Source organism: Rhinolophus hipposideros, assembly GCF_964194185.1.
Source record: "Rhinolophus hipposideros genome assembly, chromosome: 21".
Lineage (NCBI taxonomy): Eukaryota > Metazoa > Chordata > Mammalia > Chiroptera > Rhinolophidae > Rhinolophus > Rhinolophus hipposideros.
This window is the reverse complement of record NC_138067.1, coordinates 9,809,961-9,833,646: the sequence shown is the minus strand read 5'-3', so window position 1 is coordinate 9,833,646 and position 23,686 is coordinate 9,809,961. Positions and strand designations below refer to the sequence as shown.

General features: G+C 55.4%; 1 protein-coding gene across 1 annotated transcript in view; it reads right to left on the bottom strand.

Annotated features, from left to right (window-relative positions):
* Nucleotides 1–1,233: 1,233 nt before the first annotated feature.
* Nucleotides 1,234–23,686, bottom strand: part of CPNE2 (copine 2) — a 44,203-nt gene continuing 21,750 nt past the window's right edge. The window contains exons 8-16 of the mRNA XM_081032294.1: nt 22,766–22,864; nt 22,157–22,243; nt 20,743–20,802; nt 18,944–19,077; nt 16,858–16,912; nt 12,533–12,584; nt 10,979–11,112; nt 2,947–3,183; nt 1,234–1,651 (exon numbers count right to left, since the gene is read on the bottom strand). Coding sequence (XP_080888420.1) covers nt 1,544–1,651; nt 2,947–3,183; nt 10,979–11,112; nt 12,533–12,584; nt 16,858–16,912; nt 18,944–19,077; nt 20,743–20,802; nt 22,157–22,243; nt 22,766–22,864 — 966 coding nt within the window. The 3' untranslated portion in view covers nt 1,234–1,543. The remainder of the gene's footprint in view (nt 1,652–2,946; nt 3,184–10,978; nt 11,113–12,532; nt 12,585–16,857; nt 16,913–18,943; nt 19,078–20,742; nt 20,803–22,156; nt 22,244–22,765; nt 22,865–23,686) is intronic.

The window sequence follows — 23,686 nt, the reverse complement described above, 5'->3', positions numbered from 1 at the left end:
CACCAGATAAATACCAGCTCCTGAGTTTACCAGGCACCCCGAGGCAGGAACCTGCCCAGTGCATGGCCCAGGTCTAGCAGGTCCCTAGTAAGAATTACCTGGAGGAGGAGCTCGAGGTAAGAGACTTCCCTGTTTCAGCGGAGAGGAAGGACCAACTAGCAGCTGGAGCAGAAGACCCTTGCAGGGTCGAGGGAGGACCTCAGTTCAGTGGAACAAGTGGGGGCTCTGGAGTCTGCCAGCCCGGATCTAAGTTCTGGCCCTGCCTCTGACAGGTTCGATTAGTGTCTCTGCTTGTTCCCTCCTCTCTGAAATGGTCATAGACAGGCTGTTGGAAGAGTTCATCAAGATAATGCCCGTGAAGCACTTAACACGGAGCTGGAGACATAGTGCTTAATATAAATGTCAGTTCTTATTGATGATACACGAGCCTGTGGCAAAGGGGCTGCTGGGACTCCCAGGGGGAGGTGGATAAAAGAGAAATATGCGAGAGGAGGGAACGGAGAGGAAGGCTGGGGTTTCGGAGACTGGTCCCCTGGCTGGTTTCATGAAGTTGGGCCTGAATCCAGAGAGGCGCTCAGTAGAAACCAGTGGCTGTTAGCAGGGCCCGAAGCAGCCCCGTTCAGCATCCTAAAGCTAAACAGCCTTTCACACTGCAGAGCACAGGGCCAACCCCAATGTCTGGGAGACCTGAAGGAGGAGCAAATGGGTGACAGTATCAGCTGGGTGTGTGTGTGTGTGTGTGTGTGTAAGGGGGATGGGAGGACATAGGACAGAGTGTGGACCAAGAGGAAGAAGGGGTGGGGACCGTGTGCTGGCTGGGTCAGCATGTGGGCTGTGCAGGGGCCAGAAAGCCTGCCATTTTTGGCAGAGGCCTGTGTATTCTGTTCATCCACATACTGAGCATGTCCACTGTGCCAGGTTCTGTGCCAGTTTAACAGAAATATTACTGCTCATGTGGAATGCAGGTCCCCAAGTAGAAGTAATGGCATTGCCCTCACAGGCTGGCTGGAGGAAAGAGGTTTTCATGTTCATTTCCCAAATCAGTGAGCCTATCGGGTCCCAGCTGAGGAAGGAGCTGACACAGGGATGTCTGAAACTTCTTTATTACCCTGAGATAACAAATAGAACCTGGTCGCAGTATTAAAAAACAGCACATGACCCGGGCAGGCTACGATGGTGTGTCCTGGGCACACATTCCTCAGAGTCGGCAGCTAGTTACTTGGAAAAAGCCAGTTATGATTGTAAAAATTTTATTCTCTTTAATAACAATAATTCCACGAAAAGTATACAAAGTACATTCAATACTTAAGAGTGGCAAGGGTGGGGAGAGGAGGAGAGGAAGCCGGTTTGGCCTGGAAGTATCATCAGTAGACTCCAACAAAGGAAGCCCAGCTGGGCTGGGGGAAGTTGGGCGTGGAGGTCTGGTTGTAAAAAAAAAACATGTGGATTGGTTTAAAAAAAACAAAAAAGGCCACCCACAAGGAAGCAGGGTGAGCGTGCATATTCTTGGGTGGGGAGGCCCAGCTGGCATGCTGCTGCGGGCTCAGGCGGGCTCCGAGTTGGTGGGGGACAGGTTTTTATGCTTGAAATACTGCACAACTTGTTGGGGCAACTCCGCCAGCACAGCTTTGGCCAAGGTCTCTTTTGCTGCCTGCAGGGTCCAGGGCGTGAAGAGAGGAGAGAGTAAGGATTAGTGCCCAGAAGTGAAGGGCATCATGCCCAGAGAGCTGCTACAGAAGTGTGCCTGGAGGACAGCAGCAGGGTTGAGGCCCGTGGCCGTCCAAAACGCGTCCCTGTGCACACCTGAAATCCCACAGTTAGCATGGCCTGCCTTACGTTAAGTGTAACTCTTCTTCTTCGCTTGAGCACTTAAGATGCCCAAGCACTTAAGATGCCCGGGAGTAACATTTTAGGGAGCATTTGTCTGTGGGAGGCTTTTCGGGGGAGGCTGGTGGAGGCGAGCTGCACAGCCTGTTCACCTTGCAGACACTTCCTGAGCACCTTGGCCGGAACAAACACCATGACTGTCTGCTTTACTGTTGAACGTGCAACCACAGGTCACGCACAGGAGGTGCTCAATCAACATCCCGTGCATGAGTGGTGGCCGATGCCCAGCAATTGTCCTCAGGAAGCTTATGAGTCAAACCACCTCACGCAAACCCAAAGGTACTGTGCAGAGATACGAGGACCACCGGGTCCAAATCAGTGGTCAGTTCTTGCTGGGACTGGCTCCCAGGATCTGAGTCAAGGTACCCAGAGAGGCCCTTACGGCTGAGAACTGAGGCCCAGAGCGGCCAAGGACTGGTCCAAGGCCACACGATGCCTCTGGCAGTATAGGGATGGCATCTGGGGATGACATCTGAGGGGCTGTGCTCCCTCGGGCTCCTTATGGGCCCAGGTGCCAGGCAGTGACCAGAAAGCCATTCCCCAGCCCCCTGGGGGCAGACCTCGGGCCACCTGCAGATAATACCAGAGCTAATTCTAGGAGCCAGGTGGGGTCTCCAGTAATCCCTGCAGGGGACCTTAGGGAGAAGAGGTAAGATGGGCTGGTTTTCCATCTGTGAAGTGAGGCTGAGGGAGGGGGGATTACCACAGAAGCCTCTCTCACCTCTGGACCTTGCCCTCTTCCCTCTGTGTCTTGGAAATCTGCCCCACATGGATACGTGACTTCTGGTCAGGGTTACAGGGCAGGTCCTTTAGGAAAGCCTGCCCCGGAGCCCCAGTCTGGATTCCATCAGCTCGCTGAAGCAAGTGCTCACCCGCGGCCTCCCCAGCCTCACCAGGGCAGGGCCTGGCGTGGCACTGAGCACATGGTAGGCCCCAGGAAGTGTAGTCAGTGGAGCTGAGGGGAGAGGAGCCTAGGCCTGGGCAGACCTTCCTCCTTGGTCATCACTACGGCCTTTGGGTCCTGTACCCGGCCCCTCCCCAGCATGGGCCCACACTCACATTGCGGAACTCGCGAAAGGGCACGAACTGCACAATATCACGGGCTGCCTCCTCCCCCGTGTGGGAGCGCAGCGTGCGGCTGTCCCCATCCAGGAACTCCATGGCCGCGAAGTCAGCATTGCCCACACCCACGATGATGATGGACATGGGCAGCTTGGAAGCCTGCACCACAGCGTGCCGTGTCTCCTCCATGTCGCTGATGACCCCGTCCGTGATGATGAGGAGGATGAAGTATTGCTGCAGGATGAAGTCGGCTGGCACTCAGAGGGCTCTGTGGCCCCGGGTCCCCCTTCCTCCTCCCTCCTATCCCAGTCCCCTGCAAAAGCCCTCTGACCCCTGGGAGGAAGGTGGCTCTTCTTCCCCAGCTGTAATCAAACCCCAGCCACCTCCCATGGCGCCCTGGGCCCTCCAGGCCTCTGATCTATTTAAACCCTGACCCAGTCACAGCTGGAGCCGACTGCCCTCGTCCTGCTCTGTGTGTTATCTTGGGCTCCCCAGCTTGAGACTGGAGGCCTGGCTCTGCCAGTTCCCGTACTGGGACTCTGACTTCACTCTGCACCTCAGTTTCTTCATCTGCAAAGTGGGAGTCGCTGCACCTCTCAGAGAGAACATGCCTGCACGTGCAGCAGCTCCCTGGCAGGCCCTCGGCTGGTGAGGAAGACCACTGGCTGCCAGACGGCGGGCGCCGCCTCCCCACTCCACCTGCACACGATCCGCACGCTCCGGCTACGCCTTGCAAGAGACAGGTGACGTGAGTGTGGGCCCAGCTGGGGGGAGGACGGTTACCGGACCCCGAGAGCCTAGCAGGTCATGTAGGCCGGCACTTCGGATTGTGGGACTCGGCCAGTAACAAGCAGACTTGGGGTCACATACCAGAGAGCACTCAGTCACAGTGGGAAGGCTGTTGGTCCTTCAATTCTACAGACTACCCAGGAGGAACTCTCAGGATGGTGCTAGAGTGTCTTTAATACCTCTCTACCATTTGTAACCTTCTTAACAAAGAGAAGGCAGGAAGCTCAGAACTTAGGGGACAATAGTCTCTAGCTAGACTTGAAAACCATTGTATAGTTTCTTGTATACAGAGGGTGCCAAAAAGTATACACATTTTAAGAAAGGAAAAAACTTTTAAAATTAATAATATGCACTGATAAAAGATGAATACAAGTCATGTGCATACATTTTTTTGGCACCCCCGGTATTTATTTCTATTGCTACTCTCTATGGCAAGTGATCACTAACTTCTCTTAAGTTTCTTTATAAAATTATTTAAGTAAAAAAAATACTGAATAATTAGTGTGGGTGATAGGTGGCTGTAGCATAAACTGCCCAGGTGGGAGGTGAGTGAATGAAGGTCGGGAAAGTTCCCTGGATGACCTATGAGGGGGTGGTCCCTGGGATTCCAAGCTGGCTCTGACCTCGTTTTCATTGGCTGTCCTTAGCCCCCTGTGGCTCCTTTTTGGGAACTCGGTTATCCCCATCCATAAACAGAAAAGCCCTTGTGGCCCTAATATTCTGTTCAGGGTTTTGGCCTTGTAGTCTGACCGTGCTGATTCTCAGGAGAGGAAACGGGCCCAGACTAGTCAAGGTCATAGAGCTCAGACCAAAGCTAGGCCTCAGGTCAGCCCTTGGCCACCTTTTCACTTATTTGCTCCCTGGGGAACGTACAGAGGATACAAGTTCAGCCCCCTAGGATGCCTTATTCTCCTGCCTGTCCCACAGAAGAATGGAAGGAGGAGGGTGAGACTCGGGGAGGCATGGACCCCACCATCCTAACCCCAGCTCTTGGCTGTAGTAAGCCAGCTCCTCCCGCACTGTGCCTTTAAGAGATCAATCCCTTGGCTAGGGATACCTGTTGCTATGGAGATGGCAGCCTGAATCCCTGCAGTGGAGGGTTGCTGCTGCCAGCCCCCCATCCCTAGGGTTGCGGGGAGGGGCCCACCTGCCCATGTAGACCCTTGTTCCCCCACAGCCCACCATCGTCCCAGCACCCACCTTCCCTAAGTGGCTCTCTAACCCCACTATCATCCCACCAGAAATAGTCCAGGGCAGTATTTCTGGGGCACCACAGCTGGCAGGAAGGAAGGCACTGAGAGGCCTGGCAGTAAGGAAAAGAATGCTTGGCCTCGTCAGCTGGCCTCACCACTCAGTGGGTGGGACTGGTCTCTAAGCCCCTCCCAGCCCGGATGGTGGCCTGCCACTCTCCTCCCCGCATGGCTCCCCTTCCAATCAACCACATGTCTACACTGGGAGACTTGGAACACACCAGCCTGGGCCTCCCTCCGAGCCTTGGAGCCTTCTTTCCCAGGGAGGTGGCCACATACAGGGCCTGGGTTCCTGCACCGACAGGGTGAGGAAGTCCCTGCTAACACACAGACCCTCCCTGTCACCCACACCCTGTGACGCTCCTTTTAGGGATGGGATGGGCTGCGTGAGGCTCAGTGCTCTGCTCAAGGCCTCCCAGATGGGATGGCACAGTCTAGATTCTAACCCAGCCTAGCTGACTCCAACGTTGGAGCTCTTCCACAATGTCCTCTGCTGCCAACTGGCGTCAGCGGCCTGCACCCTCTCACCCAGCAGCCCAGTGTCCAGGATAGCAGCCCAGGGCAAGGCTCCAAGTCATGGCACTGGACTTTAACCCTTGTGTGCCAACCAGCCAGTCACAAGGCCTCCCTACCCATGTGCCCAGCCTCAGCTTGGGGTCAGCAGCCTGGGCTAGTCTTGGCAATGGATATGCAGCGGACAAGTCCTGGGCTTCTTGCCCATCCATCGCAGGCAGAGCCAAGGTTATCCAGGCGTTTCTAAGGTCCATTACAACCCCAGGAGTCCCCGGCCCACCCCAGGACAGTTCAGAGGAGAGTCGGGAGGGGGCTGTAGGAGAAAGAAGCGGGGAGTTGGGCAGGAGGAGGTGGGAAGGGGCTCTGCTGAGCCACAAACATTCCTGGCCTACCCTACTCCAAGCCTGGTTCAGTTGCACACCCTGCATACCCTTCCCAGGCACAGCTCCAAGTGCCCTCTACCTGAGTGTGTCCGCTCCATCCCAAGCACACGACACACGAAGGGTCTTCCTAGCCCTGAGCTTTGCCTCCACTGCCAGTACTGCCCCCTGGAGAGGGCTCCTCGGACACTTCTCTCTCCCGACACCCCAAGCACTTGCTCCTTGGGGCAGCCCCTTGCACCCTCTCCTCCATCTCACAGTCCTAGCACCCTGTCCGTGCTCCAGAAATGTAGCCCATCACTGTCAGGTCAAATGCAAACTCCCAACACAATACCCAAGGATGGAGTATCCTTTGCCTTCAGCAGGGGTTCTTCAGGTTTCTAGAACTGTACATAGCCACTTGCCCTAATCCATTTAACATGTGGTTTGATTGATAAGAAATTGACAGGACCACAGTAGTTCCAGGAAGAGTCCGGGAAGTTTCACTCCCTGACATATTTCTGAGAAGTTGGCTGCTGAAGGCCCTGGGGGTAGGAGTGGAAGGGAGGAAATTCCCAGAATCCTGGCTGCTTCTCAGTTCCCCCACTACACTTAGGAGACAAACCAGAATGGGCCATGGACAAGATGGGCCAAGTCTTAGGGGCCAGAGCAGAGAGAAGAATGAAGGCCCATGACAGGAGTCCCCTGGCCCCACCGGAACCTCTTAGCACCCTTCAGTGGCTCCCGATGCCCCCGAGAGAAAGTCCAGATTCCTCACTGGCTTCAAAGACCCTGCAGGAGCTGGCTCACATTTTTCAATCTCACCTGCCCCCAACTCCCCCGTCTTACACCACACACTTCCTTCAGTTATGCCCACACTCCATGCCTCCAGGCCTGTGCGTATGCGGTGCCCTCTGCCTGGGCCTCTCTCTCTCTCTCACAACATTTACAAGGCTAACTCTTAAGCATCGTCCACATCTCAGCTTGAACACCAGTTTTCCAAGAAGCCTTCCCCGAGCCCTCTGTCTGGGTTAGGTGCCACCTTTACGATCCTCTGCTTCTGGCATCACCGCTGCTATTTCCTGAACTGGCTCCCCACTAGACTGCGGGCTCTGGGAAGACAGAGGCCGTATCCTGTGCACCCCCCCCAGCGCTGTGCAGAAATATGCCTGGTAACGATGTGTTGTATGAATGAATGGAGAGTATAGCCCTGCCTGGAGAGATGCTTCCTACCACCTGCTCCCGATTTCCTGTACGTGGGTGTGCATGCATGTGCGTATGTCTGGGGACAGGGAGGGCGAAGCCACACCAAGTAGTCCCCTGAAAGTGGCTGTATAAAAGCATCAGTCAATCCACCAATTATTTTTTGCGTTGGGCCTAAATGTGCTCAGCATTGCCAAATGCTGGCCCTAGAGGTGTCCTCAGAAGAGTCAGCCACCCACATTCACTGAGTGCTTATTGTGTGTCGGGTACTGTGCTGAGCAATTTACGTGCTGAGCTGGCTGAATCCTCACAATGCTACTATTAGGCAGGTCCTGTTCCATCATCCTCGTTGTTCAGGTGAGGAAACAGGTTCAGGGAGCTTAAGCAACCTGCTGTGGGTCACACAGGCAGGAAGTGGGAGAACTGGGATTTGAACCAGGTTGACGGGCTTCTGGAGCTTGGGGCTGAACCATCAGACAGCCCCACCTCCCCCACCTCCAGTACAAGGTGAGACTTGGGGCAGAATACAGGCAGGAGGTGGAGACATGTAGGTATCTGTTCTTGGACATCGTGGGAGAGGCCAAAAGAGACGCCCTGACTCCACTCCTGCAACCCAGAGATGCTTGGAGATGGCCCAAGGTCACATAGCTGGGGTGGGTGATAGTGCTTCCCCAGGCTACCTACCTCCCCAGGTTGTGAGGACCAAGTCACAACAAAGTGGCTGAGGTATGAGAGGATTAGGACTGGTCAGAATTCGGACTTGCTCAGAGAAAGGGCCAAGTTCTTCCCTCTGGGGGCCCTCTGCACTTATTCCTTGAACACGAAGACACCTTCCTGGCCTTCCCCAGGGCCCAGGCCCCCTGCAGACCAAGGATCCATTAGGCACAGGCCCATGTCTCCCCAGGATCCACTCTCCTGCCCAGTCCTACGAGGCGTGGCAGGTGAAAGGGCGCTGAAAGTGACCTGACTTCATTCCTACCTACTCCCTCCCCACATTTTTTCCGTCTTAAACAAGAATGCAGGCCTTTTTTCCATTTGAAAGCTGGCTCAAGCGGATAATAGACCGAGATAATAGAGCGGGTGGGACAGTGGCTTGGCTGGCCCAGACATTCAAAGGACTCCAGCCCTGCACCCCCAGGAATTTTATAACAAGCCCCTCCCAGGCCTTTTCCAGTTACTGTCCCATTCAGGTTGCCCCAGATCCTCATGGCTCCTGGGGCTTCTCCCATTTTATAAAGGAAATGGGCTCAGAGCTGGGGAGGGCCGGTCTCAGGCCCTCAGCTGCCTGCAGGCAGGCAGGCAGGGCAGGGTGGGGACTAGAGACAGTCCTGTTCCCCAGAAGAGAAAGGACCAGGACCCTTGCTTCACTGCTGACCCTCACACACTGACCTCCCTCAGCGGGTCCCTGGCCTCTGTCAGGAGCCTCTTTCAGGACCTGGTTGCTGCCTGTCCTTCAGGTGTCTTTGGGTGCCAGGCATTGCACTATCTCATTTAATTGGGTCAGGCCAGGCTCGAACATTGAGTGCTGGACTAATAGGTCCTGTTAGTATCCCCATTGTACAAATGACGAAACTGAGGCTCAGAGAGGTTAAGTAATTTACCCACATCACAGTGAAGAAGGGGCACGGGCAGGAGTCAACCCTGGCATCCTGACTCCCGGGTCCCCTTCCACACAGACCCTCTGCTGCCTCCCAACAACCAGACCATGTGCTGCTGTCCTGCCGTCCTCAGGATGGCGCTGGTGTCCTCTTCTGTCTTTCATAGCCTCCCCCCTCCTATCTCGCCACAGCCTGCCAACCGCCAATATCCATCTCCCTAGTGACGTGCTAAGTAGGTGTCCCCCTCCTTTGGGCTGTCCCAATGAGACCAGGTCCCTTTCCTTTTGGGAGAGGCTCTGGCTGAGTCCCCTCTTCCCACCTCCTTACCCAGCATACAGCCCACAGCAGGGTCTGACTTAAATCCATCCATTCTAGAACACAATGAATGAGTGCCTGCTGCAGGCTGGCAGGGGGATAACAGTGCCGCACAGACACAACCCATCCTGTGGGGCCAAGAGTCCAACAGGAAGATGTGCAATATAATATAGGGGAGGGGCATGAGGACTAGTTTTACAAAAGAAGAAACTTGGAGGTTGGATCCCCTACCTGCCCCAAGACAGAACTCAGGCGGATGTTAACCAATCGCAGAACAAACCATCCAAAGGTTATTAAGCAGAGAGATTCTATCGCAGCCATCCCCAGAGTTAAGACCATTACAAACAAGCCACAGGTTGTGCCTCACAAAAGTTAAAGATAAACCTGCCCTTCTTGCATCTCACAGAAGTTAAACTGACCACTGTTCTTCCTCCTTTCCCCCATACCAAGAAATCTTCCATAGAAGCCAGAAAACACACATATAGCCTAGCCCGGGGACTGGAGGGGGTCTCCCACTAGCGATTCGAGACCGCCACTCTGTCTGTGGCATGGCCTTTCTTTTCTTACTCTCTGCTAAATAAACTTTCATTTTAAACTCTGTATCAACTCACGTTTGAATTCTTTCCTATGTGAAGCCAAGAAGAAAGCTTCTTAGCTCAGGGTTTGAGTCCCCACTTTGGGGGATTCGCCTCACTGGCATCAAATAGATGAGGTGACACAGAATATGTGAAGGACATGGTGCTGCCATCTCAGAGTCCAGACGGGAATAAACAGGAGGGAGAAGGACTTCAGGTGGGTGGTCAAGGAAAGCAGCTGGGGGGAAGAGTGGCATTTGAGGGGACACTGAGGGATGGGACGGCGTCAGCTGGGGAGAGTCAGGGAAGAACCTCCCGACAGAGGAGATGGCAGGGCAAAGACTGGGAGGAACAAGCATGGTGTGTCTGAGGGCAGTGGTGGAATCTTTGTAAGTGAAGGAAGAGCTATGGGTAGGAGAGGAGGTCGCTGAGGAAGGGAGAGGCTGGGAGCGGCAGGATCTAATGTTTGCAGCTAAAAGGACCCTCCATGGGGAAGTGGATGAATTTGAGATATTTTGGGAGTGAAAAGAACAGTCCAGAAGGGACTGCAGCACCTTTCAGAGTGGAGGACGCCTGGAGAGGGGCAGCGGTGTGTGCCGGTGTCACCGGGGGCAGTGCCAGGTGAGCCTCAGAACCCGGTCCAGGGGCCACCACCCAGGGCTGCTGCTGGCTTCCCAGCCTTGGCGCGAGCCTGAGGAGTGGGACTCGGCAGTGGGCCGGGGAAATGCTACTCGGGGCACTGCCCCTGGGGCAGGTGGAGGAGGGTCCCCAACTCGCAGTGAGGCCAGGGCAGGTTGTGGTGGATGGCAAGGGAGGCGGAGAAGGTGACCCGTGGAAACCTCCACACACATCGCACCGAGGGCTGGGGGCGGGAGAGGACTAAGACACAGGAGCCCAGATGTAGCCATGCGCCATATGTTCCAGATGCGCACAGCAGCACCGGCAGTCTCGGGCCGGGCCAGGCGCGAACCCCATCACTGAGTGCCCGGCCAGCGCCAGACAGTTCCGCCCCTCTTAGCGTGAGGCGGGGGGTTGCTCCACTGGGACTAGGGGGCTGCAGGGACCACGGCCTCCCGGTTTCCATGGATCCCCTGTGCCCCGGGGAGGCTCTCCCTATTGATCACAGCCCTACTTCTACCACACGTGCACGGAACTGCCGTGTCTTCCTCAGGTCGCTGCCCTAACAGGCCAGGACGAAGCAGACAGCGTGCTCCAACCCCGCTACCATACCTGCAGGAAAACTGAGGTGCAGAGAGAGGCATCTAGGATTTTAGAACACGGGAAGGCAGAGTATCCAGCTCGACAGCGCCGTGGGGATGGGTGGGGTGGGAAGGATGGCCCTCAGTCTGGCGTCCCTAGGACAGGCAGGGAGGGCCCAGGCCATGCAGTCTCATCCTGAACGTCCACACAGGTGGCTGCCTACTCACCGTTGCTGTCTGCTGCTGCGTGGCCTGGGCTGCAAACCGGGCCACATGGTTGATGATGGGAGAGAAATTGGTGGGCCCATAGAAGCGGATGTGGGGCAGGCACGCTGAGTACGCCTGGGCGATGCCGTCCACGCCTGCCTCAGGCAGAAGAGTCTGGGTCAGCCCAGTCCCCCCGACCCTGCACCCGCTCTCCTCCCAACTGCTGACCAAGGACCATGTCATGCTCTCCCCAAATGCCCCTGCCATGACCAGTGTGGGCCCCATGAGACCAGAAGCTCCCCGAGGGCAGGGTCAGGGTGTTATAAAGCAAAGAGCCCTGAAACTGGAGTCAGACAGACCTGAGTTCAAATTCCGCCTTTGCCACTTCTTAGGTGTGGGACCTGGGACAAGCTGGTTAATCTTTCTGAGCCTGTTTCCTTGTCTGTTACTGAGACTGATAATCTACACTTTGGGGCAGTTGGCACAAGGGGGTCCAGCAGGTGTGGCAAAACCTTCAATGACACTTCAGGGCCACGGGAAGCCATCTGCAGGTGCATTCTGGACACACTATGGTTTCTATTCAGGATTGTTGGGGGGCCTGAGATGCTTGTACATAGTAGGTGCTCTGCAAACAGCCACCATTCGGAGCCCGAGCATATCCCCCTGCCCTGTGGCCCTGCCCAGAAGGCCCTGCCGAGAGATGAGGTTAACCAACATGACCCTGGACAAACATCTCTGGGGGCCTGCTCCAAACCAGACGGAGCCCAGCAGGAGCACAGGGCCACCTTTCCTGCCAGCAGATGTCCACGGCATCATCCCCAAGTTGGGGGCCACTTGATGCATTTCCCTTCCAAACAAACCTGGCCCAGCTTTGGGGATCCCCAGGGAGGGGAGATGCTGCACCTAAGCCAAATCCTAGGCTGAAAGGTCTTGTGATGGCAGGGACCACCCTCTTCCATCCCACCTGGAGCTCCTTCTCTGACTCCATACTTCCTTCACTGATTCTGGGAGGCTCAGAAATGCTCTCAGATGTGGGGGCGCCAGCGATAAATAGAGATACCACATTCACTCTCTGCCCCTTCTTCCTCCAGTCCCCCAGGCGACCTGCAATCCCTGGGTGCCAAGGCTCTCTGTGGGCGGCAGGGAGAGCAGGGCAGGGCTGGGCCCTCCCAGCGAGGGTGGGTGGGTGGCAGGTGAGAGGCAGGAGTGGAATTTGCCACCCTTACCTCCTCCTGGTCTACACAAGGCTTCCTGTCAACACTTCCCTTAATTCTCACCTGACCACAGTGAGGTGAGCCAAGAAGTATCACACCTCCCTGGGGCAGGTGAGGAGGCAAAGGCTCAGAGAGGTACACTGATCTATCCAGGGTCACACAGCCAGGAAAGCGCAGCAGCTGGCCGTGAATCCAGGCCTGCCTGATTCCAACCCTTATCTGTTTCTCCATTTGTCATTCTGGGCAAGCGAGAGGGGTAGGGTCAGGGAGAAAGGACAGAAACCTGTACTCTGCCCTCCCTTCACCCAGAGAGATGGCCTGGTGTAAACCCAGGGCAAATGTAAGTGGGCTTGACACTCACCTGAGCAGAAGGGGTTGGTGGGGTTGAAGTTGATGGCAAATTCATGGGAGACCTGAAATGCAGAGAAAATGCTGAGCCGGTCACCTCCCGGCCCCGAACCTGGACCCAGGCCACCCCCCCTGCTAGGTCCAGGCGCACCCCTTCCTTCCTACCAGGTGCAGGCTCCCATTGAGGGCAACTGGCTCTTTACTGCTCCCCCACCCCAAGTCAGACTGTCGGTACCCCCGACATCTGCTTTCACAGCCCCTGCTGGGTTGACCCACACAGACAGGCCCAAGTACCTCAATTCATAAGGCAGGAGACCGAGATCTTTCCACAGCACCCCAATCTCTCCTGTGGGATGAGGGCTGCCTATGCCCCCTCACCCCACTCCCTGAGTCCCTGAATGGGACAGAGGTGTCCTGAGGGCAGTGGGTCAAGGAACACTTAGAATGCCCCTTCGAACTGGCGCTCACTATGGTGGGGGCCGTAATTAGAGTTCCACTTCTTTGGGTACCAGGGCTTTCCCCTCATCTTATGGGGAAGGAGCTTGGAGAGAAGCCCACCTTATGCCGGCAAACCTGACGGGATTAGCTGACAACCCGCTCAGGCTGGACTGGGGGACTGAGGGAGCGTAAGGGGGCCGAGGGCAGGGGTGGGGCAGACAGGGTTGTGACAGCTCCTCCAGGCCCAACCCCACACTCAGGCACGTCATCAGACGCAGACCCTGCACACTCCCGGGCCGGACGCCGCTGGACCCAGGACAAGCCAGGAACACACAGGGACCACTAATTAGACCCTGTTCGGGACTGCAGGTAGGACGGGAGTGGCTGCAGAACCCCGGGCCTCATGAAAGGCCAGGGCTCAGGTGGGGACGGGGAACCCCCCTACTCCCCACTCAGCCACCTGCCCCACTGTGTGCCACGCCTCACGTGCAGTGCTTTGCAGGTGTCCCCTCACATCTTCCTCACAATGACCCAACAGGGAAAGGCCTGTTATTATCCCATTTTTCAGATGATGAAACAGACAGAATGGACGAGACTTGTTTCCATGGTCTCACATTTACTGAAGGGCAGAGCTGGGTCTAGAACCCAGGGCAGGCTGCCTCCTGAGCTCACGTTCCATGAACCCACTAACTTCTAAAGTTGTTCCTCCCCCAAGGGTTTTGAAGTAGGAGAGTGAAGAAATCTGGGACAAAGAGAGTTTCAGTGTGGGTACAAACAATTCCAGACAGACACTTTAGCTCTAAGACACTACAATGAGGGTGCTGGAAGGCCAACGTCCCCATTTCACAGATGAACAAACTGAGGCCCAGAGAGGAGAAGCCAGGTGCTAAGGCCAAGCAGCAGAACAGGCCTGCGACCCAGGCCCCTTCTTCCTCGTGAGGGGGTTGGACCCCAAGCCTTGGAGAGCCCTCGTGGGTCAAGAGAGGAGGGCCTTAGGGGCAGCTCACCCTCTTGCTGCCCTGTGGGTTGGCATGTGGCCTGAGAAGACTCCTCCCTCTTCTAGGGAAAGGATGGTTGTTCTTTACTCCTTCAACCCTAAGTGCCTGACATGGAGCCAGTCTCCTGATGTCCCTCTTGAGCCCTGTCTCTGCCCAGGGGCCCTCGTCACCCTGTCCCCAGTCTGGGCTCCAGGTGTAGGGGCCAGAGGTCCTTGTTGCCATGGCAACTTCATGAGCCTCTATAGAGATTAAGAGGGGGGCTTGCACAGAGGGGGGCTGAGAGAGGAAAATGGTTGCCAGGGAAACAGGCCTCCCTTGGGCCAATGATTGCAAAATCAGATTTTAGGAGATTTTAGAGACCAAGGGGGAAAGGCCCCTTCCTGATAGGGATGGATTAATATTTTACTTTTTATGCCACCCAACCTCTCTGGGGAAGGGCCTGGCCTGGGGTCAAGGGGTGGGGCTGCGGGAGGCCTCTCAGGTCACCTACTCCAGCAGTTCCATTTCACAGGTGGCAAAAGTGAGGTTCAGAGAGAGCCAAGGAATACTTAGGTCACATGAGCGAGCCACGGCAGAGCCAGGAACAGACCTGGGGGACAAGTATCCATGTGGCCTGTGGTAGCCCAGCCCCCTCCCTTGCTTGTCGCCTTGGTTTGCCTGAGAAATGCCAGTAAACAGGACAAGCTACCTGGAGGCCACACCAAGCCGATTAGGGGCCCCTGGAGACCAGCCACAGGTCTTTATCCCGGGACTCCCTGCAGCCTCTGACAATCAAAGCCCCATTCACCCCACCTGCCCCTGCCCTGCCTCTGGTCAGTGAGTTACTTAAGACACTGTTCCCTGTGGCCCTGGCAGGGGTGGGACAGCGGACAGAGGCTCAGAGGGAGTTGATGGCACTCAGAGGGACTGTCCTCTCTGAGCCTCAGTTTTCCCATCTGTAAAATGGGGAGAGTCATAAACTTTGCTCTTACCCATCCCAGACCCTTCTTCTGCCCAATCCCTCTCTTCATTTGACTAACTCTGGCTTAGTTTGAAGGTCCAAGCCCTCAAGCCATTTCCTCAGGGAAACGCTTTCTGAGTCCCTCAAGCCATTACCCAGGACAGGAAGAAACTGAGGCCTCAAAGGCAGACAGCCAGGTGGCAAGGTCTTTCTAGCTCCTTCCATCTTCCCACCCTCAGAGAACCAACACCCCTGTCTGCTCAGGCCTCTGGGCCCCAAATTCACTGTCAACAAACAAGTACTGCACACCAAATGCACGCCAAGAGCAGAGACATGGCGAGGAGGAAACCAAGTACCCTCCCTGAGCACAGCCCAAGAGGGAGACGATAAACACGCAAACCCACACATGTGCGAGGATATGCGCTTGCGGGGAAGGCCTCCCAGGGGAATGATGAAGCAAGGCAGGGAAAGGCCCTGTGCAAAGGCCCTGAGGTGGTGCAGAAGAAAGAAGGTTCACGAGGCAGGAGCAAGATGAGTTAGAATGAGAGGGCGGGTGAGGGGCCGGGAGGAGCAGGGCCTGGCAGGGCAGGTGGGACGAGCATCTCCCCTCTCCCAACCTGGTTCCGGCATCCCTCTAGCCACTGCCGGGCACTCCCGCCTGGCCAAGCCCTGGCCTCCCCAGAGTTGCCCTGTGACATTTCCAAGGAGGCTTTTGCACAAGAAAACATCTTATTGAGCCAGAGAGTTCTTTGAAAGCTGGCTGGTGTCTTAGCAACGCTACAGGCTCACGCTGGGCCTGGCCACACAGCAGCCGGCCCTGCTCCACCCGCCCCCTGCCCCTACCCCCCATCATCATGTCTGCCCAGAGGCCCAGCTTTGGTCTTGCAGGATACCTGCCTCCCGCCCACCCCCATGGCCAGCAGGTCCCCGAGCTACTCCCTGAAATTCTAGGTGAAAATCCTCCTCCCAGCGGAGGATGGGAGGGAAACACTCACTCTGGATATCGCATGGGGCACCGTAGGGCAGACGAGAGGGGGTACTGGTTGATACAGACACGCGCATTTAGGAGCCCTCTGCCCACGCCCCCAGACCTCTCATCAGAGAGGCAGCAGATTCTGAGAATAAACTTTATAGAATCCACCTGCCCACTTGGAATCCAAGCTCCCTGTTGTAAACATGAGCTTGGGTAGGTCACTCGGGCCTCTGTTTTTCCACCTGTAAAATAGACATCCTTCCTTCTCTCCATCTCTCCATCCTGCCCACCCTCACCCCAGCCAGTCCCCACTCAGCGGCCAGAGAATCCATTACACCCACCTTCCTTCCTTTCCTCCAACTGGTGTAGCTCCCTCTGCCTCCCAGACTTTGCACAGGCTGTTCTCCCACTCTCCCTGCCCCCACTGCCACCCCCAGTCACTCTGTGAACTCCTTCTTTCCCTTCCCCTCTTGGCTTGGACCTTGCCTCCTCCAGGAAACCTTCCCGGACCCCCCAGGCTGCACGGGGGCCTTATCTGGGCCCCTTCACACCCCGCCGACCCTGACAGACTACAGGAATCCCAGGTACATTTACATTTCAGATAAACAATGGATATTTTAGTATAAGTATGTCCCAGGCAATATCTAGGACATAGTTATACTTTAAAAACCTACTTATCTGAAATTCAATCTCAGCTGGGTGGCCTGTATTTTTATTTGCTAAATCTGGCATCCTACTTATCTTCCCCACCTGACTTGGATGCCATGGGCGGGGAGGGCAGAAACGATACTCTGATACTCTCCTGTTCCTCGTTAGAGCCTCGATGCCTGCCCAAGGTTCAGGTGAGAGTTACATGTGGGTTTAGGGGGAACTCAGAGAAGAGAAGGCAGGGCACCTGGGGCCCAGCCCCAGACCTCTCCAAAGATCTCAGGGAGGCCACCCACACCAATCCCATCTCGGCCAAGAGGAAACAGTCAGGCTTTACTCACCTTCCAGTCTGGGGGTAACTGGGCCCCAAATCCCAGAGCCGGAAACATCTTATCACTAATAAGAGAGAGGAGAAAAAAATACTGTGAGACAACTGGAGAGGGGCCTCCACCGACCCATGCTCTCCCTCCCCAACCCCCTACCCAGGACTGACTGACCCCCTCTACCTTGCACACCTCCAAGGATAGAAAGTAAAACCTCTGTTCAAATGACCTACTGAGGCCAAAACACCTCTGGGTATCCGGCAAATGTGTGGCTTGACCCCCATCTACAATTGTGACAGACACTGCTAATCAACCACAGCACTTCTAACCAATGGCCTGGGTGTAGTTTCTAGATCCTTCTCCCACTGGGACCTTGGGCACACAGTTATGATGGAAGTGAAATGCACTAGCTGTCTCTCAACTTCCCTTTTATGGCTGGGAAAAATTCTCCTAAAATGAAACCCTGGCTTGGCATTCAAGGCTCTTCATCATCCAGGCCTAGAGCCTCATCTCCTTCCACCTGCCCTCTCTCATACGCCATCCCCCTCGTCCTAACCACTGGCCACTCACTGTCCCCAAACACACAGGGGAACTTAAAGCTCCAACTTCAATCCTGTTGCACCTCCTCCCGAAATACCTCTCCTTAATCTGTTCCTTGTAGCAAACTCCTACTCATCCTCTCATGCCCAATTCAAACGGCCCTTTCTCTCCGTGGGTTTCCCTGAAAACCCAGGATATCTCTTTGGTGCTCTCATAGCTCCTGTCTGACTTTTGGAATGCCAGTGATTTCTTCCCCATTTTCCCCATAAAGTTAGAACTCCCTGAAGGCAGGGACCACATCTCGTGTTCATTCGTTCAATGTGTATTTATTGAGGATTCCTGTGGAGGACAAACTGTCGGGGGCCAGCTTCTGAAATGATGTGGGTAGCAGGCGCTGATGGCTCACATAGGCTGGTCACAGTGGGCGTGGGGAGAAGGGGTTAGATTTGAGTCTATTTTGAAAAGATTTGCTGAAAGGATGATGAGGAAGATGAGGGAAAGAAGGAAGTGAAGGGTTTGAGCAAGTGGTGGCGCCTCTCACTGAGATGGTGAGGAGGGAGACAGGGGCAGGACTGGGGCGCCTGTCCAGTGCTCGCTGGGCCCTTGCTAAGTCTGAATGCCTGAGAAGGCTCAGCGAGGGGCTGAGGCAGCAGCTGGATCCACGGGTCTCTGGGGAGCAGCAACAAGCTCCTATACTAGACTGTGTCCACCTCCCTTGTTCTGCATGTTATATCTCTCTTAATGTGGCCTGGACTCATAGCCACCCCTTAGGCCCTGAGCCCCTGGGAGTCAGATGCTGGTCCTCTGGCTGCTTCTCTGAAGGAGGCCAGGTGTACACAGGATTCCTGAGCCTGTTCTTCTTGCCAAATCTCTGGCACCTGCTCCCCTGCTCCCCATGTGTTGGCCTCCTGGTCATTCCACCCTCTGACCTGTGAGTCCCGATAAGCACCATCTGTGACAATGGTGCCGCAACCCTCAAGTGACTTCTGGACTCTCCAAAGCACTCTGGACCTTGCATTTGGCCCATCCTGTTGTGGACATAGCCTCTATACAGCTTTCCATTACTGACTTTCACTCCCCCCACCCCCAAAGACCTTCAGGAAGCATGGTCATGGGAGAAGGGCCCACACATGCTGGGTGCTCCTCCGAAGCTCCCGACAAGAATAAGACTGTGAGGAACCAGGTGTCAGGCCGAGGAATCAGAATGCCTGCCTTCCAGTCTCCCTGAGCTGCGTGACTTTAGACAAATTCTTCATCCCAACCCCGAGCCTCCATTTCCCTAGCTCTAAAAGGGGAGGCTGCAGCAAGAGCAAATGAGTGTCATCTTCCATCTTGCCTCATTTTCTTACTATTTGGTGTACTGTGTGGAGAAGGATCTGGACTCGGTAACTAAGAGGTCAGCAATCGATTAGCACCGTCTGCACAGGGGTAGAAAGGGACAATAATCGCATGCACGCCTGTGCTAGCCATTCCTAGGTTTGACGATCTCTGGCTTTTTGACAAGCTGAGCTTCCCCAGCTGGATGGAGGCTGAGCTGACCTTCAGAGTCCCTTCCCAAGCTTACCTGTCATAGTCCTGAATGATCTGTCCAACGGCCCAGATGGCCGACAGGTATTCGTTGGTGCCCATGGGGTTGATATAATGCAAAGAGGAAGGGTCGAGGGGATTACCATTGGAGGCTGTGAAGTCTATCCCAACCTGCAGAGTGGGGGAGAAAAGATCACCCAGTGTGGCCAGAGGCCTCAGCCCCCGATCTCACCCACAGGGAACCGAGAGGCTGGTGGGATTTGGGAAGCTCACCCACCTCCCAGCCCCAACCCTCCCTTCCAGGCCACCTTCTCTCCCTATCTAATTCTCCTGCATCTTTCAGGCTCAATTTAGATACCACTGCCCCCCTGAAGCCTTCCCAGACACCTTGTCCCCACCCCAAGCTATCTCCCCATCATTCCTCAGACCACCACGGGGCCAGTCTGCCTAGTCAGACAGGGTGCTCACTTTAGGCAAGACACATGCCCCCGAGGAGCCAGGTCCAGGGCTGGGCACAGAGCACGGGTCAGGAGCCCCCCAGGGACTGGGGCTGTTGATGGGCAGGGAACCAGGCTCCACCCACTCTCAGCCCCGAGGGAACCGCAGCCCAGGCCCTGCAGAGGTAGCATACAGAGGTGGGCAAGGCTGCCCAGCAAAGGAGGCTTGGGAGAGGGACGCAGGGGAGAGACGGCCACCTTAGAACTCAGTTACTGTGGGGTGGATCAGGTCTCTGAGGTCAGGGTGGCATGTCCTAGTCCTCGAGGGACCCTGCAGAGGCACAGCCCAGAGTCTGTCACACAGGCGGTGCTCAGTATACATTTGCTGAATGAACACGTGCAGGCAGGGGGAACAGGAGAGCCTGGCCTCTCTGTGGGTGAGGTGGTCAGTGGTGACCAGTGGGGTTAGAGGTCAACAAGGCCAATCCCCTGACTCCATATAATCCTGCAGATGACCTCCAGTCTTCCTGGATCTAGAGAGGTGGTGACGGAGAGTGGTGAGGCAAAGTGGGGAGGTTGGCAGAACATGGGACCTCGGCAAGTTCTCTCCCTGGACCTGAGGCTTCCCTTGGGGTGAGGAACAAAAGACAAGATGAATGGGGCAGAAGTCTGCAAGGTGTACACTCCAGGCCACAGGCAGAGGGACAAGCATTCTTTCAGCGAGTATTTATCAAGCACCTGCTCCATTGCTAGGTACTTGTGTGATATGCTGAGGTTGGAGCGGACACAGAATGAAGCCCCACATTTAGGGCACTCAGTCCTAGTGGGCGGGACAAACAGGGACGGGCAGAAAACACAAGATAATATCAGCATGGCAAGTGCCCTGAAAATAATAAAATAGGAGAAGTGCCATAGAGAAACAGGTGGAAGCATCAGGGGAGAGCCCCCTGGCAGGATGACCTCTATGCCTCGGCCTGCAGGGTGGCACGGCAGCAGCCACGAGAAGGCTCCAGGGAAGAGTGTTCTAGGCAGAAGGAACGGCCAATGCAAAGGCCTAAGACAGAGTGGAGCTTGGCCTGTGGGGGAACCATGAGGATCAGTGTGGAAGGAGCGGAGTCAGCAAGAAGGAGGGGAGCAGATGAGGCTGGAAGTCCTGTGGACAGCCAGGAGGAAGTTGGCTTCTCCTCTGAAAAGGTAGGTGCAGAACGCTGTGGGCTGGGCAGCCAGGCACGTGCTGCCCTGCAGCTAAGTCCTGACAGGACTCGGCCCACCCGCCTAGGCCACACACACGAGACGTGACCTGGGGAAGTTCTTCCTGAGGTACCCCCGGGCCTTCTGCTAGTCATGCCCCAAGCGAGCCCGTAGGGAGGATCCTCTCCGGGTTGGCGGGGAGCCTTACGGTGAACATGAGCTGGCAGCCTCCCAGGATGTAGTCTAGGAAGGAGTAGTCCCGGGTGATCTGAAAGGAATCAGGGAGTCAGTGGGTCCCCACCCCGCACCTGAAGGTTGGCCCTCCTCTCGGCCACACTCTCCACGAACGAGCTTTGGGGAGTTGTTGCTCTGTGCCCTGAAACTTTAGTAAGGTGGTCAAGGAGACCAAAAAAGGCAGATGACAGAATCTGATCTGATTACAAAAAAACCCCAACCTCCAGCACAAAGCCCTCAGAGCAACGGTTCCCAGTGGGTAGGGGACACACACACAGACACACGGACATGTGATGATGGCAGGCAGGGTCCCAGGGCCCAGCATCAATTATACCACCAATTCCATGACAGGGAAAGTCACAAGTTGTTGCTAGTTCAGCCCCTAAGCTCTCTCTGGCCCTTACCAACTTCCACTTTAACAGAGAGGGCCAGGCCTCCAGCACAAGGCCTCCCACTGTAAATTAATAAAGCTGCTAAACACTGTTTTGATGCTGTCTGCCTCCTTTGGGCAAAGGATACTAGCCTTCCAATTTTGGTGGCGTTATAAGGGTTCCTTTCAAAATAAACGTATTTAATAAAAAAAAAAAAATTAAAAGTTGGGGGGAGGGGCCAATGACAAAAAGCTAATAAGGCAGGTGCCAAAAAGCACGAAAAGAGGGTGTGAATGATAGAAATGAGGATCCAAAATCACGATGCTGCAAGCTGACAACCTAACTCTCGCCGAGGACTTCTGCGAGGTGACCTCACCAACGCTCGTGTAAACCCCGGCGCCACAGTGGGGTCTCCAGACCCAGGCATGGAGGCCTGGGTTCGGGGCTACCAGCTGGTAGAGAGAGTGCCAGGACCGGCACCCAGGGTCCTGCTGCCCTAGCCCAGTCTGTCTTCCGTAATATCCTGCCCATTCCAGCAGACACTTGGCTACCAGATAGCCGGGGGTCCTGACCTCTGACCTCAGCTGGCCATTGCCGGCGTGAACTTGACTGCCTTTCTGGGCCTCAGTGGCCCCAGCTACCCGACGGGAGTCAGTTACCCGAGACTTCACTGGTGTCACTGCCAGAGGACAGGTGCCCCAGTCCCATGTCCTCTGCCCCTCTGATGCTGAACATGCAATAGGTAAGCCACCAGCACAGGAAGGAGGAAATCCCTGCAACTAGGAAGGGCCTTGGAAGGTCATTTTATGTCCTCCTCGATCTCCACACATGAATGTGATATGAGACTAACTCTTTACACACTTGACCTCGTTAACATCCCCGTTCTACAGACAAAGAGACTGAGGCCTAGGCAGGTTAAGCTCAGGTCACAGAGCCAGGACCTGGCCCAACAAGGATGGGAGCCCAGGCCTCGCTGGCCCTGACCTGTGCCCCTACCCCCGTCGCCCACTGGCCCACCTTGCAGGAACGCAGGATGATGATACCCGAGTTTTTATAGTTCTTCTTCTTTCTCTGCTTCTTGGGGTTGATGCACTCGAACTCCAGCTGGGCAACACAAGAGGAGAAAGAAAAGCTCACCTTGTGGTCTCCATGGGGGCTGAGCCTCCCCTGGGCCCCGGAATCCCCTCCACAGCCTTAACCAGGGGCAGCATGGATGTCCACACCTAGAAATGGTTCCTACCACCTGGGCTCACACCAAACTGTGCCTGCCCCCAGGAGGAGCTGTGCCTGCCCTCCACCCCATGACAACTCATCCACGTCATAGCCACTCATGCACCCAGCACTGTCACCCAGGGCCTGGTTTCTCAGGGTGAGTTACATGGACAGCTCCTGAGTGCTCACTATGTACTAGGCACTTTACCTGTATTATCTCATTTAATTCCCACTTTACTCCTTTACCCCCATTTGACAGATGGAGAAACTGAGGTTCAGAGAGATTGGATATCTTTCTCAAGGTCATATAGCCAGAGAGGTAAAATCTGAGCACCAGTCTGCCTGATTAAAAAACCTGTGCCCCTTCCCATGCCCTGTTCAGGTCTTGGGGTCATGCAAACATGCTCATCTTACCGGGATGCCATCACGAGCCTCACACATCTGTGACACCAAGGTCTGGAACTCGCCGATGAAGTCGTGGCCCCCATCATTGTCATAGTCGTAGCACATGACCTAGGGTGGGTCCCGTGAGGTCACCCCAGAGCTGCCCCACAAAGAGGTGCTCTCTAGCCCCTTTCGGCTCCTAGCAAACCCCACATCTTCTTCTAGTGGTGCCTCACTCTTCCCCTAGCATCTGCCTAGCTGGACTGGGATGATGCTAGTAGCTCCTGAACTGCCTCCTACAGGAAGCCCTCCGTAATTGTTGGGGGGAAAAGAAAGTGTGCCACCCTGGCAGTGCAGGCTGTAGCCTCTGGTGCAGGAAGCTCCTCACACACCCATCACTTGGCTCCTTATCTGTCTTGGGTTGTGGCTGACCTGGCTTCATGAGCCATGGCCTGGAGCCCTCCCTAAATCTTTTTTCCCCTGAGATGGGCACAAAAAAGAAAAGAAAAAATCCTAGCTTTACATGTTCTCTAACTACATGGCATTCCTAGGAGGAAGGCAGGAATGATCATATCCATTCTACCGATGGGTAAACCAAGGCGCTGGAAGGGAAGCACTTGTGTAAAGTCTCTCAGCAGCAGCAGTAGTGGACACAGAACTAGAACCCAGGTTTCCTAGGACGCTGTCTGGGGATCCCAGCCTGGCCTATTTGCCTCCCCCCACCCCATCTGCTCTCAGGCATGGCCCCTGAGAACTGAGGGCTTTTAGAGACTAGTAATCACCATCCTCATCACGACAGCGCTTGGTCCTTTCGAAGGGGTTTCTGCATTCATTAGCCTAGCTAGCAGCACCACAGGCTTTGGGGAGAACAGGACAGCCACTCTGGTCCCGTTTTAAAGAAGAGGCTCACAGGGCTGGGGGCCCTGCCCAGGCCACTCACAGGGTCAGGCA